Below are 15793 nucleotides of genomic sequence, written 5' to 3'. Positions count from 1 at the left end.
CACAGTTAAGTCATAAAACTATATTTATAAATAAAAAGACATTTTTTTTCCTTAATAAAAGAGTAGTGTGAAAGACATGGTAGGATTTTTTTTCCACTATACATTATCACAAGACAGAGTCAGAAAATGCTCTGGTTAACAGATGAAAATGCAGCAGTGTAGTGTAAAAATGACTCTGGAAGCTGGATGCTCATGTTAAGCATTAGAGAATGAAACTAGTTGTGACCAACTACGTATATATAATTAAACAAATGCATTCTTACAGTAAGAAGGACTGCGATTCTCTTGCACTACATACAATTATTTCCATTTCTTTCTCTCTTTTTAAGTCAAGCAAACATTTAAAAAGTCTGAATAAGGTCAACAGTTAGTGTTCGTTTCAGCTTTGTTACAGTTTTTTTTTCTCTCTCATCTTGTTAGGGGTCAGCAAGTGGGAATTGTAAGATTGGAAGGGGTGAAGAGGCTTCTTTTTTTTTTTTCTCTCTTTCAGTTTTGACGTGGACAGGGGTGGGGGAGGACAGAGAATGCAAGATAAGGAAGGCAAAGAGGAGGGAAGAGTGAAGAGAAGAACAAATGAAAAACATCCATGTAGAAAACCGCTGACTCATCCTCCCCTGCCGTCCGTTTCCACCGCCTCCCTCCCTCTTTCTCTCTCTTGCTTTTTGTCCTCACACAAACTCTTCCCCACCAAGGAGCGTAAAAAGGAAAAAGGCTGCTTTGGTTCAATCTTGACTGAGGGGGCTTCTTCACTGAAGAAAGTATGGCCACTACTATAAGGAAAAAAGCAAAAGAGAGGGGGAGCGTTTTCTCTTCGCACACACAGCAGGATTGGTTCCATTCAGGAAAGTGGAATCACAGCGTTGGGGTTACAGGACCTCCCGTCCTGTCACGCTGTCCTTCTCAGTCTCACAACGTCATGAGAAAGCCCAATCTGCTACTTTAATCGGCCTAAAACCTGCATTACATCACATCACATCAACGAAGAATTCTCCGGCGTTGCCCACCGCCATGCGCAGAGACTGGCGTGATCCAGTGAGCTCGGGGGGTGCAGAGGCGAGCTCTCGGCCCGGTGGGGCGCCAGGCGCAGCTGTAGACAAGTGTGGGGGCTGGGGGGGCAGGCCAGGGGGGCCGTAAACGAGGCCAGGCCCGTAGGCTATGGAGTGAGAGTTGGCGCTGCGGTGGCTGACAGAGCTGCGGACGCTCCGCTCACTGGGGGGAGCGACCGAGCGCTCGCTAGGAGCTCGGTGGCTCCTGATCTCAGGCTCGCTGCCACTGCCGCCGGACTTCCGACCCTCGTTTTTGCTGCAGTTTGAACCACTGCTTCCTGTGGACAGAGGAGAAGACGAGGTACTTATTATCCAAGTGTGACATTAAAATTTTAAAAACATTACCCTTTTTTTTATTAAATCTGTATGACCTACATGAGCCTCTCCCTCCCACCTGGGTGCCAGTGAAGTGATGCAGTCAGTGCTGACCCAGTTAGTGGGAGACACTCAGGAGAGCTTCATGACTAACTCAGACATGGTCACAGAGAATTCTCTGCCTTCACCGGCCAAACATCTCAGCCATTACCAGAGGCAATTACATTCATTTCATTTTGAGCCTGTTTGCTTTTCCAGCAAGTTCTTCAGAATGATGAATGAAACCCTAACAGTGGATATGAATAAAAATGACTATAGTGCTAGAGATGCATGTTCCATGATATGATATTAAATCCACAGAGATTAAAATAATTTGTATGAGTTCACTTGAGAGACAGAGGTGTGGTATGTTAGTTTAACTCAGCACAAACATTTCAAGCAGGCAAAACCTGAAAAGTAATGAAACAAACTGTTATTTTCATGTTGTATCTTGTTAGCTAAGATATTCACCAGCAAATTCAAATTGCAGTAGTGTGCATGCATTAAATCAGGACAGAACACATGAGATGTTGTGTGCAGTCAGTGGGTCCAGCTGTTGTTGGTCAGTAAACATTTCAATTGCGTAAGCAGACTGCTCCTAAAACCACAATGTCTGGTTTTCTATTTCTACACACTTTCAATACACAAAATGCATCATGAAAATAAGGCAGCTTTGGAGCAGCTGGAAGAAATATTTTTCACTCTCAACAGAGCCAGACTGTGTCCTGTAAGTCTTTGAAGTATTATAACTCAAACAAGCACTGGACAAGTCACTGTATGGAGACATTTGTGTTGATATTCTCATCTGGGTCTATGTTGAATTCCTCTCCCTCCTGAGGCACAAGTCCCTCTGTCCCTCATAAGAAATGAGAGAATGCCATTCTAATTTAAATATGTTTTGGAAAAACCTTGAGTGTTTGCAGACAGACAGATTGATTAATATAAAAAAAAAAGTAAAATCCAACTATTTGAAAGGTTTCAATAAACATTTTGATAAATATTTATTTGTGAAGACACATAACTCTTCACAGGTCAAGTAAATACCCAAAAGATTGATTTTGGATGGCCTATTGCTTTTCCAGTATTGAACATTGTATCAAAATAGTTTCAAACAAACACAATACTTCCCCCTTCTCTTGAGATTGTTTTGAATATAACTATACTGTTGATGTGATGAAATTTCCTGTTCGCACTGCACTCACCACTGTGCTGGCTTCCTGCACTGCCAGCGCCTGGTCCACCGTGGAAGGGCTGTGGCAGGTCGTAAGGATGAGGGATGGGGAACTGGTAGGGCAGGGGCATCGGCCAGGGAGCTGCCCCGGGGTGGGGGAGAGGGGGCAGGGTGTCCTGATCTGAGGCACCCCCGCTGGAACCATCGTGATCATGGAGAGACAGGTGGGTCATATCTAAGAGGAAGAGGAAGAAACAAGGATGTAGACTACCGCAGTAACCACCCACTTCTATTATGTATTTGTCCTACTTTACAACAGTGCATTCAAAAGAGGTGGCAGGAAATACAACCTAACAACAAACGGTATAGATAATTTTACTGCTCACACTCCAGGCAGATCTTAGCAAAATGAAGGCTGCAATTTGCACTTACTGCCACAAAGGTCTCCAAAGACGTAGTAGCACTGCTCAGAGAAAGTAATCTTGTTCACAGTGTGTCGGATGTAGCCGGCCTTCAGCAGGTTGCTGGCATATTTGCGGGCTTCGCGGCGATCCGAGAAGCCTTCCACGTGATGGAAGAGCCAGTCAACCACATCAGAACCTGAAGACACAGAGACACATGTTCATAAAATGTGAATTCTGCAGTTTAGCTTATTTTTTTGCCCGTTTTGGCCAGCAACAACACACAATTATCCTTGACAAGTACATATACATCTTCTGTGTAACTGAGCAATGAACCAGGAGATCTGCCAACTTCTCAACAGGCAAAATAAATTCATGGCTTATTAGCATAACTGTCATTAAACGGTTGTTGCCATGAAAACTGGTGATGGTGCTGCTTCATTAAGACAAAGAATAATTCTAAACTGAAGTAAGAAGCTTTATGTCGTCACTTTAGAATTCACAGAGCCAGTCTACAAACTGAATGGAGAGAATAAAAGAAAAGATGTGAATGCATACTGATGAAGGAAATTACAAATGCGAGTCCATGCCCTCTGCTCTGACAGACGTACCGATAAAGGCATTAGCGATGGTGATCTTGAGCCACATCCTGTCCCGCACCTCCAGGCCTGACTCTGGGCAGGCCATGGCCTTAGCAACTGTTGCCATGTCGCTGTGGATGGAGAGGTGGAAGTCATCGAATCCTGGGAAATATCACAGAACACGCGTTCAAGTAAACACAGCAGCTGAACCACATTCTCCTCACAGAGCTGAAATACTCTGGTTCTCCGTCTCATATCAAACATATTTACCACTGAACCTGTTTGGAAAAAATATATTATTTTCCTACATGTATAAAAACAGTTGAGCCGCTTTCTGTTTTCACCCCCTAAAACTTAAAATGAAAAAACTGCTGAGTGCTGTTATCAGGACAACTACAAAAATGTAAGTCTGTTTAGGAATAGGATTTGGTTTCCTGTGGTCTGGAGTGTAGTTTGTGTCCCTTTCTGCCTTGACGCAAATCAGACGAGATCAGGTTTGATCTTTGTTTGAACTGGACCACGACCGAGCAGGTCTTGACAAAACTCCAACAAAAGCCTGTTCATAGTGAATTAAAAGTCCTCCCTAGAACATTATTATATCTTACGTTTCATCTAACTGGGGATTATTGCAGTCAAATATTGTGCTGTAATTCACTTTTAAAAGTTCTGACTTCCTCTCTCACTGCCTCATTTACCTCCCGTTCAACCATGATTTTGTAATCTTTTCCAGAATTCCTTGTTACTGTAATAAAACAATAAAAAGGTTGCAAACATTTTCTGAGTGTTGCACACGTTTTTCAGCATTCTATAAGTCAAGGAAAGTAGATGTTTTCATTGAAGATTAACAATGCTAGGTTTCATTGCTTTTTTGTAGCGCTTTTTTCCATAAAAAAGGAACCCACACCAAAGCCTAACTCTCTTTTTAAACTTTACTGTAGCTACACTTTTTACCCTCCTAGCCAATTATCTACAGCACACGAAAAATGTGCCATTAAATTTGAAAAATGGTGACAGAACCAGCCAAGCCTCTCTTTTTAAGTGTTGGAAGATCGCAGATATTTACCCAAAGCATGTGATCAAGTGAAATTAATGTTCTTTCTGAGAGGGAAAATCCCTAAAACTTGATCAGAAAGTGTGTTACAAGTGGAGGTATTTCTTCAGAAAGAAAGGAGAAAAAAAACATCACTGTCCTTCCAAAGATTACAGGGAGGATGAAAGTTGTGAGTTATGAGCTTAGTTTTGACAAGAGTTACTGAGCAGATGGAAGCTGTGGGGCTGAGCAGAGTAAAAAGCTGGAACGGAGAGAGGTTGCAGGAATGCAGTGAAAGGGCAGGGCCACAGTTAACAGAGATTTACTAACACGCCAGAGGAAGATAGTGATATTAGCGCAGTTTTGGAGGTTGGAGGGTTTGTGTTTGTTTAAAAAAATGTATATCCTGGAATATCAACAATCCTGTAGGACTTCTATACCTCAGAAGAACAGAAAATATAAAAGATCTTGTTCAGGATAGATACTGACTAAATAAAAGTGAATGGAAAACCACGACTAAGAGCTAAAATACAATATGTTATGTTGCTTTGAACAAAAGGTCCTTTATTAAGGGCCACAACATGCAGCCTCAGTGGGCGAAAGGACTCACGTTCAGTCTCAGGGATAGAGCTGCTGATGGAGGAGCTGGTGGAGGTGACCGTGCTCATGGAAGGGCTCATGCCATACGGAGGGTACACCCCAGTCATGGCCGCTGTGTGGGACACCCATGCAGCTGGGTCAATGGGCCGGATTGGCTCGCCTGTTGAAATGAAAGGCGGGGAAGTCATTTGGGAGTTGGTGACCTTATTCGAGCCAGAGTAACACGACGGAAGAAGAAACAAATACTCACTCCTTGGCAGAGCAAAGCAGCCCCGTGGATTTGGGTCCCAGCACTTGGCCACGGTGAGAGTAATGGGGCTGGTAAAAAAACACGAGAGAGTTTACACTCACACTGATCTAAAAACAAACTGAAGTGTCTCAGCTGCACCTTTACAAGAATTAATTTATGTTCTGTTTAACAACTGTGGTTGGAGTTTGTGCTAATTTGTGCTGCTCACCCTGGCTTGTGCACGATGTCCCTCAGCACTCGGACTGCATCGTCATTGCTCATGTTCTCAAAGTTGATGTCATTCACCTACAGGGATAAAAATAAAACAAAAAAAATCTCTCAGGCTGTACACATAAGCTGGAAAAAACAGATCAAATCTGATTCTCAAATGACGACAAACCTCACACTTCATTGTTCCCTGTTTAAGGGAGGTATAACATTTTCACAGCCAGTCCATTAAATCCAGCTGCACAGAGCAATTAGCAAGACTGGCATTGTTTCAACATGAGGTGCCACATTAGAATAATAATGGAAAGTGAGGCACAAACTGGGTTTCTTTACCATGCAATACAGCACTTTTACTAATATTATGTGAGTGAGCGTTGAAATGTAAACAAGCATGAGATAGAGGAATAGATAAAAAGAAAAAGGTTTGTAGAAATCTTTAATCACATGTGGTGTAGTGACATAATGCTAAAAGCATTTGTGGCATTGATTAGAAAAAATGTTTATTGCTCACACATTACTAAGTCTTTCCACTTCAGTGCAGATGCTGGCACTTAACAAAAACACAACATGCAGCCACCTACACTAGAGACGCTCGGATCAGCTCTGACGACATCTGAATCCGCAAATATGCTTGACTCACAACAACCGTTTAATGAAGGTTGTTTTGCCTGTTGAGAAGTTTTACCCAGGTAACTACCTACACACATTATTCATTCTCTATGTGTGTCTACTCTCTCTCTGTCTCAACCCCCCCCCCCCCCCCCGACACACGCACGCACGCACACACACACACACACACACAAAGACAAAGACACACACCTGCAACAGCATGTCCCCAGGCTCTATGCGTCCATCTGCAGCCACAGCTCCTCCCTTCATGATGGAGCCAATGTAGATTCCTCCATCTCCTCTCTCATTACTCTGACCCACAATGCTGATGCCCAGGAAGTTGTACTTCTCTGTGAGGTGGAGGGGAACAAGCGAAGCAGCAGGGATGTAATTAAGAATTAAAGTAGAACAAATTGTTAACATTTGTGTATCTTCCGATCTAGTGACAGGACTTTTTGAAATCTGGCTCAATGGATGACAACACAAGGAAGCTTTATTAAGGAAAAAAGACAGACTACATATTTATTCATTCAAATGCAACCATGTTCTGTGTACATCTTCCGAATAGTTAAGTCACTTACCCATGTTGAGGGTGACGGTGATGATGTTCAGAGACATGGTGGAGTCTGTGATGCTGCTGAATGACGACGACTGGAGGGAAGAATGAAATGGGAGGAAAGCAAAGAAATACATTTTCTTAAAGAAATTTAGGTATGATTTGCAGTCCTGTACTTCCAAGTGTGTGCGTGGTCTCACCCTGTCAATATTGGAGGCCTTTGGTTTCCGTCGGCGACGGCGGTGTCGTCGCATTAGACGAGAGGAGCTCTGTTCGGTGGAGCTGCTAAACCTGAATACGAGAAGATATTTAGCATTTGGAATATACTACACACATGGAAATGCTGTAACACAACACACTCTAATGTTTGATCTAATCATGACTAACTATGTGATGATGTGATTATGCTAACTTTAGTACAAAGCAAAGACGAGATAGATATAGAAGCAAAAGAAGAGTTAATGCTGGTGTTGCTCTTCACTGCTGGAGAAAGCTCTTGGCAAGTAAAGAAATCACGTTTGATATAGAACTTGTAATGTTTCTGCTAAATTGCTAAGTAAACAGCTGTTAATTATAATGTTGGCTATGCAGCAACAGCAAAACTTAAATATAGCTCCTTTAAATAAGAAATTATACCATATAATTTCAGTTATCTTTTCTACCTAAATCAAGTTTACAATCCAGGACATAATCTAAATGAAAATACTTGTGCCGAACCATAATCAAATTGTCTTCATGTAACTTGTGTAAATATTGTATGTAAACCTCCCTGTTCCGCACATAATAACTTTTATTATATTTCCATAATAAAAGTTATGCTGGCCAGGAGTCAGGATAGCTTTAACCGTTTCTGCGACAGCATCCAGTTAACTTAATTTAGAAGTTATGTCCTGACAAAGCCTGAGTTGGCACCAGTATCAAGACATTTTGTTGAGGCGAAAAAATCCATTTCATTCTGCAGCGGAAAGAAACGGTAAATCAGGTCTATTAGAGCTGCCACAACAGGAAAAGTCATCCTGGGAGATGCCTAAAGGCTGAGAACAGCAGAGGCTTTAACGTGGGTTGCAGATATTTCTACGAGCCCTGGAGGAGAACCAGGGGGTGACCCCAAAACCGCTAGACAATTAGTCTGTGCTAATCTCTGCCAAAAGCCATCATCTGTAAATGTAGATGCTTTCCTCCAGCCAGATAGCTTTTCTGAGTGAACAAGCTAAACGTCTGACCTGCTGGTTGCGTCGTCATCCTCCGAATCAAAGCAGGAAGTGGACTCTAACTCGCTGCTCATGAAGGACGAGCAGCTGTCGTACTCTGCTCCTCCGCGACCCATTGCCCGCGATGAGAGGCCATTCTGCCTCCCACCTGCAGCAAGACGACATCATGATCAGAATGCATGTGACACATGGAAATGAAGAAGTTGTGTTAAAAAACCAAGGATGTAACTAACATTTCTCAGCAAAGACAGCGAGACAGGTTTTAATTTGTGCCAATTTGGGAGAATCATTCTGAAAAGGTAATCAAGTCCTTAAACACAATTCCTAAAACATTAAGTAAAACGAGAAACATAAAAACACAAAAGCTGTTTTCAGACATGCACTGAACAAAACTTTTCTGGAGATTTTCTGGAGCTGAATGTGAGGAACCAATAGTCCCAATCAGATAATCTCGACATTTCTCTGAACTTTCAGTGCCATGTCTGGAAAATGTCTGAGTGAGCCCACTTGAGAATACAGCAGAAAAATGTCTGGAAAATGGAAACTGGAAAAGTGAGCAAGTTGACAACATTTCTAACATGCGCCAGAAGCAAAGCAGAAAAAACAAAAAAATACATAAGTCTCAGGATGGGGAAAAGTCGTCAGATACTGTACGTAGAAGAAAACACAGACAAAGATGTCAACTTGTTTACTGATGCAAACTAAAACATTTTCCTGTTGTGACCGGGCATGACCCTAACAATCTCCCACTGCGTTCTTCCCATATGAAAGTCCAGAGAATGCCCAGACCCAATGGAGGAGTTCATGTCTGAAAACAGCTTAAGTTACAGTTTTCTGACCGTGGTCGTTAGTGTGTTTCCGTCTTGGCCGCTCCTTCTCTCTCCTTTGCGACACAATGGAGCCGGTCTCTGTGTCGTTGTCCAAACTGTCTCGAGCGCTCGCTGCTTTCCCACTTTAGACAGAGCGAGAGAACAGGGGAGAGGGTGGGCATTAAAAAAGAGAAATACAATCGATCAACATCAGTGTAGCAGTTAAGTTCATTTCAAGTTTATATAAAGTACTACTTTTTAAAATCACATCATAAACTGTATCAAATGTAAAAGCTCTGGCTCAGTGTGGTTGAGGATTCACTCTGGGGCTAAAAGAAATTGAAGTTGTTGTGTTGGTTGACTTTTTTAAGTCAGTTGAAGATTTCTGTTCTATTACGATCATGTGTCTTTTACACACTTTACACAGATTTACTTGAAGATAAACGTAAAAGCTTTTAACAAATACATTAAAGAACTAAAAGACTCGTAAGAGGGAAGCATGACTGAGAGAAATCCGTGATCTACTTTACCAAATCAAAAGTTTCAAAAGATTTATTTCCAGCATGAAGATAACTTGTTTGATAAGTGGGTGGAAGAAAAATTATTTTTCCTCCTCAGCAGTCACACTTTTTCTATTCAATTAGCTGTTTCCTGTGTAACTGAGGTTATTACAAAACACAGATGTGTTCATTCAAGACACATACGCAGAGCCCAACAAAGTACACGTGGCATCTCTCGCTCTTTCACACACCCACAGAATCAAGCGTTACACAAACTCGCTCTTTTGCACATTAGACAAATATGCAACAAGTCTTCTCTTGAGTGTACTGACTGATAGGAAGGTGGTCTAGAATCTCCGATGCCCCCGGTCCTCTCCAAAGGGGGTGTCGGTTCTATACTATCTGCAACTGAGCCGGTGTCTGTGTGGGCCCCGTCTCCCGAGACCAACTGTTAACAAAGAGAACAGAGAATCAGGTCAGTCTGAGGGGTGAGACAAAGACAGAGAGGGAAGAGAACACATGAAGACATAGAATAAGTGGGCGGCAGGCACACGTCAGGGCACTACTATATTTACACTACACCATATTCAGGATATCTTGTTGTACTATCACAGCCTACAGCCTGAACAGCATTTATAGGCGGTACGTAAACTATTACTACAAAATAAAACAGCTAATAGCTACAAATGTGCTCTTACTTTGGGGAATAAAAAAGCTTCCACAAATACTAAAAACTTATTTGCCTTCTCCTAATTTCCCGCTGACAGAGCAAAGCTGTCCAGAGGCAGCTATGGATTAAAGAAAGAAAGAGAAAGAAAACACAGAGTCAAGAGTTGTGGTTTGTCTACCTGACAGCGTTGCCTGAGTTACCACAGTGTGGGAAAAAGTGGGCTCCAATGGGCCGTGAGCGCTCAGAGGAAATTATTTCACCAGCACATTTTAATATTAGCACATTCAGCTGTTTACATTTCCATCTCTTTTTAACTTCCAACACATTTCAGGGAACATTTTTTAAACCCTGTCTAATGTGGTTCTTAAGTTCTGTAGCATCTTGGCTGTTGTCCATTGCTGCATTTGCTTTTGCATGCAAAAACTAACTTAAAATCTAACAGGAGATCTGTGTGAAGCTATCTGCTCTATTAGCAGCTTGAAGGGGGTTAAAAGATCAAATTTGGTAGGAGCTGATGTAATAGCTGAGCTATATACATTTCAGTATAAACTGTATGTTGTGTAAAATAATAAATACAAAATAAAGAACCGCAGCTGTTTACTAGATTCCAGGGCAAAGAATCATGTTCTGTTTTTTCAGAACACCAGGTTCATTTTCACGTCACGTGTCTAGAGTCATATCTCATGTTATCATCACCACACCCATCAAGTCTATCTCACATTATCTCCATAGTGCTTAGTTGTACCATTCCTGAAACCAAACTAAATTAAATTAACTTTCTTTACCCATCACAATTTCCCCACAACCCCAGGTGATCAACAAGATGTGTTATTTCTGTCGACCCAAAAGTCCAAAACACAAAGATGTTCAGATTATGAGACTGAATGTCAAGAAGAAGCATTAAATTTCCACCATTGAGAAACCAGACACTTAAAATATTTGGCTTTTGTGCACCTTAATTGATTTTTACTATGAAAGCTTTGCAAGGGAAGAAAATGGGGGCTGTCCAATAACAAATGAAAAAAATAGCAGATTAATTGTATCATACTGCAACTGGGCAACTTGTCTTAAATGAGATAGATTACGGCAAGGATTTTAAAATGAATGACCAGTTCAGAAATAATACAGCAAACCATTGTTTCATTAAAGACAGTAATTAAATAAGAGTAATTATTGTTGTAATGATGTGCCGTACAACTAATCATGTTAACCCTTTCTCAGTTATATCTATATATAGTGTGTATGTGTACTATCACATTTGGAGTCTACTTCAGTACATTTCATTTTTACAGCAGGACAGTTGTAGCGCACTAAGGTGTAAAGATTTAAATAGGCAATATACCTTTGTGAGCTGACAATAAAATAAACATGGCAGACCCAGGGTGCTGGCCCATTGTGATGATGTGGTGTGATGCTAGCGAGCCAGGCCCCTGGACCCCAGAGAGCAATCAATCAAGCCAACAGATGAACGGTGGAGACAAACAAATGGACACAACGTAACAGGAATAACAGCTCATTGTACACGGAACATTTCAACAACCCCCAAGAGATAAACATGTTCACTCACTCACACACACGAAGAGGGGAACTGGCTTTGAATTACAGCAAACCAAACCTCTGCGCACAGTCTAATGAAAATGACCGCAAGAGAGGGTAACACTGGAATGAGCACACTGGATAACGCACACCAACATGAAGCGATAACACTGTTTTGATGTCCCTCAAATAGGATCTAATATAAGCACACTGTACGAAATTAACCAAATGCATAACCCTTTCACAACACGACATTCTTTCTCTCAACTTTGTTCTCTCCTTTCGCTAAGATTCAATCTTCTTGTTAGATTGAAATGCAGTGAAGCTCTTTGTTATGGGTGTTTTCCTCCTATCCTGTGATTTCACTTGTTCTTAATCCAATTTCAACGTCGACAAGAGAGGAAGGCCGACTGTGCACCAACACCAGATGTCTCTAATTTTGTGGAGATGGGAGGATTATTGCTTAGAGCCTCTAAATCAAACACTACATAACGTAAGCACGTGTATGTATGTGGTGCAAGTGGTGACTAGCATATCAAATTAATAATAAAAAAACAAACAAACTTTGAAACACAGAAAAAAGGTGCTTAAAAACACAATAGGAAAAAAAGATCACGCTGTTCATGTGTGTGTTGCTCCTCGGGTCATTATGTGATAATGATATTATCACGCAGATGCATGGAGCCCCTCCCTAGAGATGGAGTATGGTTGTCACTGGCCGACAGATGGGAATCTCTGATATACATGAACGCACGCAGTTGCCACACAGACATGGTGAACACAGACAGAAGCACACCAACGAACAAATAAACAAACCAGAAAAATGGCTCCCGGATGTACGTTAAACCTACCCATGACACCACACGTCCATTAAAACAGGGCAGCTTAGCGTTGTCATCGGATATCTCCTCCTTTACCACCCTGTAAAGAGAACAAAGCTTTGTTTCAGTGAACCTTTACCAACACAAAAGCTCTCGGGGCAATAAAACATGTGGCTGCATTTAGATGCAATGGAGATGGGCGAAACTTCAGCAAGGGCAGACACTGACAACTGGGACAACCAATGCTGATTTAATAGTGCACTTACTACACTACTATTACACTGCCAGAAAAACAAGATATACTGCTTACACAAAGTGCCTATAGAAAATGTCAGAGCGAAGTATTGTGTAGTGACAGAGGGAAAACAATTGAAATGTCCTCAATGCAGAGATAAAACTGTTCCCTGATACTTTGTAGATGGTAACATGAAACTATGGTGAAGAAAAGAAACAATTAAGTTAGGAGAAACTATTCAGCATGCTGCCCTGTATTACAAGTGGATGTGGAAAATGAACCAGAGAAAATTGGCTTACTTAACATGCATGATCTGTCAATTAAGATTTGAAAGGCTTACAAATTAACACAATTTAGCACTGTTCAAAAGAGAATATCAACAGAATATCAAGGTGAAACCGGACATCATTATGTTTTAGAAGCTACAAGCACAGACTTGGAAAACCAGTCAAAAGAAGCCATCTTGGTCAGGCATAATATAAACGCAATGCCTGTGGTCAAATGGTACTAAAAAGGGAAATGCTTGGGTCTGAAATTACAAACAGTCTGAGGAACATAAAGATTTCCAGGATAAACATGATTCCTCTCACATGTTTCAACCAAATAATAAAAACAAATAAATGTTTTGATTGATCAATCTACAACGGGCTAAGGATCACCCTGTTTGAGTGCTAAGAACAGACGATGTTGCACCTTGTACAGATTGTTAAACCATATGAGGCAGATTGTGATTACGGGCTGTAAAGATAACATTTGATTGAGGTGTCAAATGGTTCCTATCCACCACCTTGTCACTTCAAGCAAACAAACCAGGCACAAATGTAGCAGTTGCCTCAAGGCTACAGGTCGGGACAGGAATGGTTGTGCATCTTGGTCAGTGGGAGTTTCTGTCAGGATCTCCAATCTCTGTTCCAGTCAGACGGGTTGCTCGATCTAAACCAACACAGGTTGGAGTAAAGGTTTCACTATCTAATTTACAGGATATCCAGACCACTCTTCCCAACATGGACAAGGTGGGCCCCTCTCAAAACATTTCTTCCCCACTTGCCAACGTCCAGGAGTTGTTGCCCCACCCTGGAGTTTGGAATTAGCCAAAAACAACTTGGGAAACCTGGCTGAGCTGTTTAAAAATAGTACATTTGCCCGTTTCTCTGCTGAGCAGAAGTCCCTGTCTGGAGGCACATAAAACGTCTACTTCTCCAGCCTTGTTTAAACACAAAGGGACGTGCTCATAAAGCTGCCACGGTGATGAACAGGGCATTCCTGTGTTCAACTCCGCATTCCTCGGGCTAACAGACAACAACAGCGGGGGCCTGCTGGACTCACTGAAACTGGCCGTGTACATTCTGACATTAGCATGTTAGCACATTAGCCTGGTGGTGACTGTAGTAACTGGTTATTATCAGTTCAGTCAAATACTACCATGTTCCCCACTTTACCTAAAATGGGTCACAATGCCAGCCAGGGTTTTCTCTGGGGTCCGTTAACCTGACAAACACCAGGCTCGGTGTGACAAAGTCAAGGCACCCGAGTCGCGTAAGCTAGCCGCACCAGCAATGTAAACAAACGGGGTCAGGACGCTGAGCAGAGCTGCTAACGCTGCGAGCCCCGTCGCTAGCAGCTAACAAAGGAACTGCAAGGCATTGAGCTAGCTAATGATCGGCAGCCAGGTAACGTTAACACTGATGACAGGCCGGCTGAATGAGGTAGTAACCAAGTTAGTGTTAATCTAGCTGCTGTAGCGTGAGGAAAACCCCGGAGCCCAATGCCGACTCCATGTTAAACACGATAAACCCATTGGACAGTTACCCGAAGTCATCATCCATAGATTTGAAGAAGAATTTGTAGTTCGGCTTCTTCAGGACGTTTTTGAAGTCTGCAAGGGTGCATTTGTCCGCCGGCACGGACACTTTCACCAGATACGGTGTCTCCTGGTCGTCGAGGTGGTAGATAATCTTGGTCTCCCCCATCTCGGACTGCGGCTGAGGCGAGGCAGGCAGGGTGCATCAAGCCGAGGGCCCGGCAGGCTCCCTCTGGGGCCCCGACTCCCCGTGGCGCTGGCGGCGGCTGTGCCGTGGTCTTCCCGGCTCTCCCCGGCTGACCGACTCGCTGCGTAGCCCTGGTTCTCTTCTTCTCTACGCCAGCTCGCCGACGCTACGCCAGCCTTTTAAATTCGAAGAAGCACCTTGCTCCGCCGCAAAGCGTCCGAGCCCCGTCCGACGATTTAACTGCGTCAGTTCCCGTTTGTATCAAACTCCCGACAGCGCAGTGGAGGCTGAGAAACGAGTGGAAAACAGAGAGAAAAGCCAGGAACGAGAATCGGTATCTGGAGGTTCTGGTTTCTCCGCTCGCCAGCTGCAGGCTCCTACTTTGTTGCACACGAAACTGCACACAACCGTCCGAGCCTCTCTCAGAAGTGCGCCACCTACAGGAGAGGAGGAGAGTGGCAGCTGCGCGAGGCCTGCTGCAGTGCATACAATCAACAGAGGCGGTCCTACAGAGCGGGGCATTGGGGGGGGGGGGGGGGGGGGGGGACCCACGCTGCAGGTATAAGGTTATATGAGCAACATACCGTGGACCGGAAGTGCAAATTACAACAGCAAAACACAACGACGAATCCCCCAAAAAAAAAACCTTTACATAACACAACGACAAATCTCAAAACACAACAGGAGAAAACACAAATCCCACAGCAAATCACAAAATATAATAAATCACCAAAAAAATCAAAAATATTCCTGTTAAAACATGGACAGTATTTCCATCCAATCAGTGACTAGCCGTGTCAAAAGCAGTTACCGTTCTTTTCTTTTAGATGTTAATGCCTTTGTGTTTTGCTGTTGCGATTACAGATTAGTTGTTGTTTTATTATGTACCATTCCCCTCTTGTCATTTTGTTTTCTTATTTGCTGTTGTGTCTTGCACCTCAGGACCACCATGGTGTACAGATCAAAATGGAAATAAGTGCTCTTGATAAGGAAAACCTTTAGGATGATCTGGGGTAATGTTTGAACACCCGTTAAATCTGCACCCACTCATTATCATAACACACTTTAGCATTTCATGTGCAGGAGGTGGAAAAAAGGTTCATCTCATAGGACTTGTATTGTCAAGTCCCAGAATGTTTCAAAAAACAACAACAAATGTTTTCCAAAGTGCTTTACAAAGACATGACATTCAGATAGGTACAGTAGATGGATAGAAAG

The 15793-nt window shown here is 42.6% G+C and overlaps 1 protein-coding gene across 1 annotated transcript; it reads right to left on the bottom strand.

Annotated features, from left to right (window-relative positions):
• Positions 1-5: 5 nt before the first annotated feature.
• LOC117778400 (segment polarity protein dishevelled homolog DVL-3-like) lies at positions 6-15017 on the bottom strand. Its single transcript, XM_034613916.1, has 15 exons — positions 14397-15017; positions 12383-12452; positions 9658-9773; positions 8856-8968; positions 8029-8164; positions 7006-7096; positions 6831-6900; positions 6460-6599; positions 5642-5718; positions 5434-5501; positions 5194-5343; positions 3584-3715; positions 3004-3171; positions 2603-2806; positions 6-1324 (listed from the first exon to the last, which is right to left on the bottom strand). The coding sequence occupies exons 1-15, from the start codon at positions 14555-14557 to the stop codon at positions 966-968; spliced, it is 2055 nt and encodes a 684-aa protein (XP_034469807.1). The 5' UTR covers positions 14558-15017; the 3' UTR covers positions 6-965.
• Between the last annotated feature and the right edge of the window lie 776 nt (positions 15018-15793).

The sequence above is a fragment of the Hippoglossus hippoglossus genome, chromosome 17 (assembly GCF_009819705.1).
Source record: "Hippoglossus hippoglossus isolate fHipHip1 chromosome 17, fHipHip1.pri, whole genome shotgun sequence".
Lineage (NCBI taxonomy): Eukaryota > Metazoa > Chordata > Actinopteri > Pleuronectiformes > Pleuronectidae > Hippoglossus > Hippoglossus hippoglossus.
The sequence above is the reverse complement of the archived record's forward strand: the minus strand, read 5'-3'. Positions and strand labels throughout refer to the sequence as shown.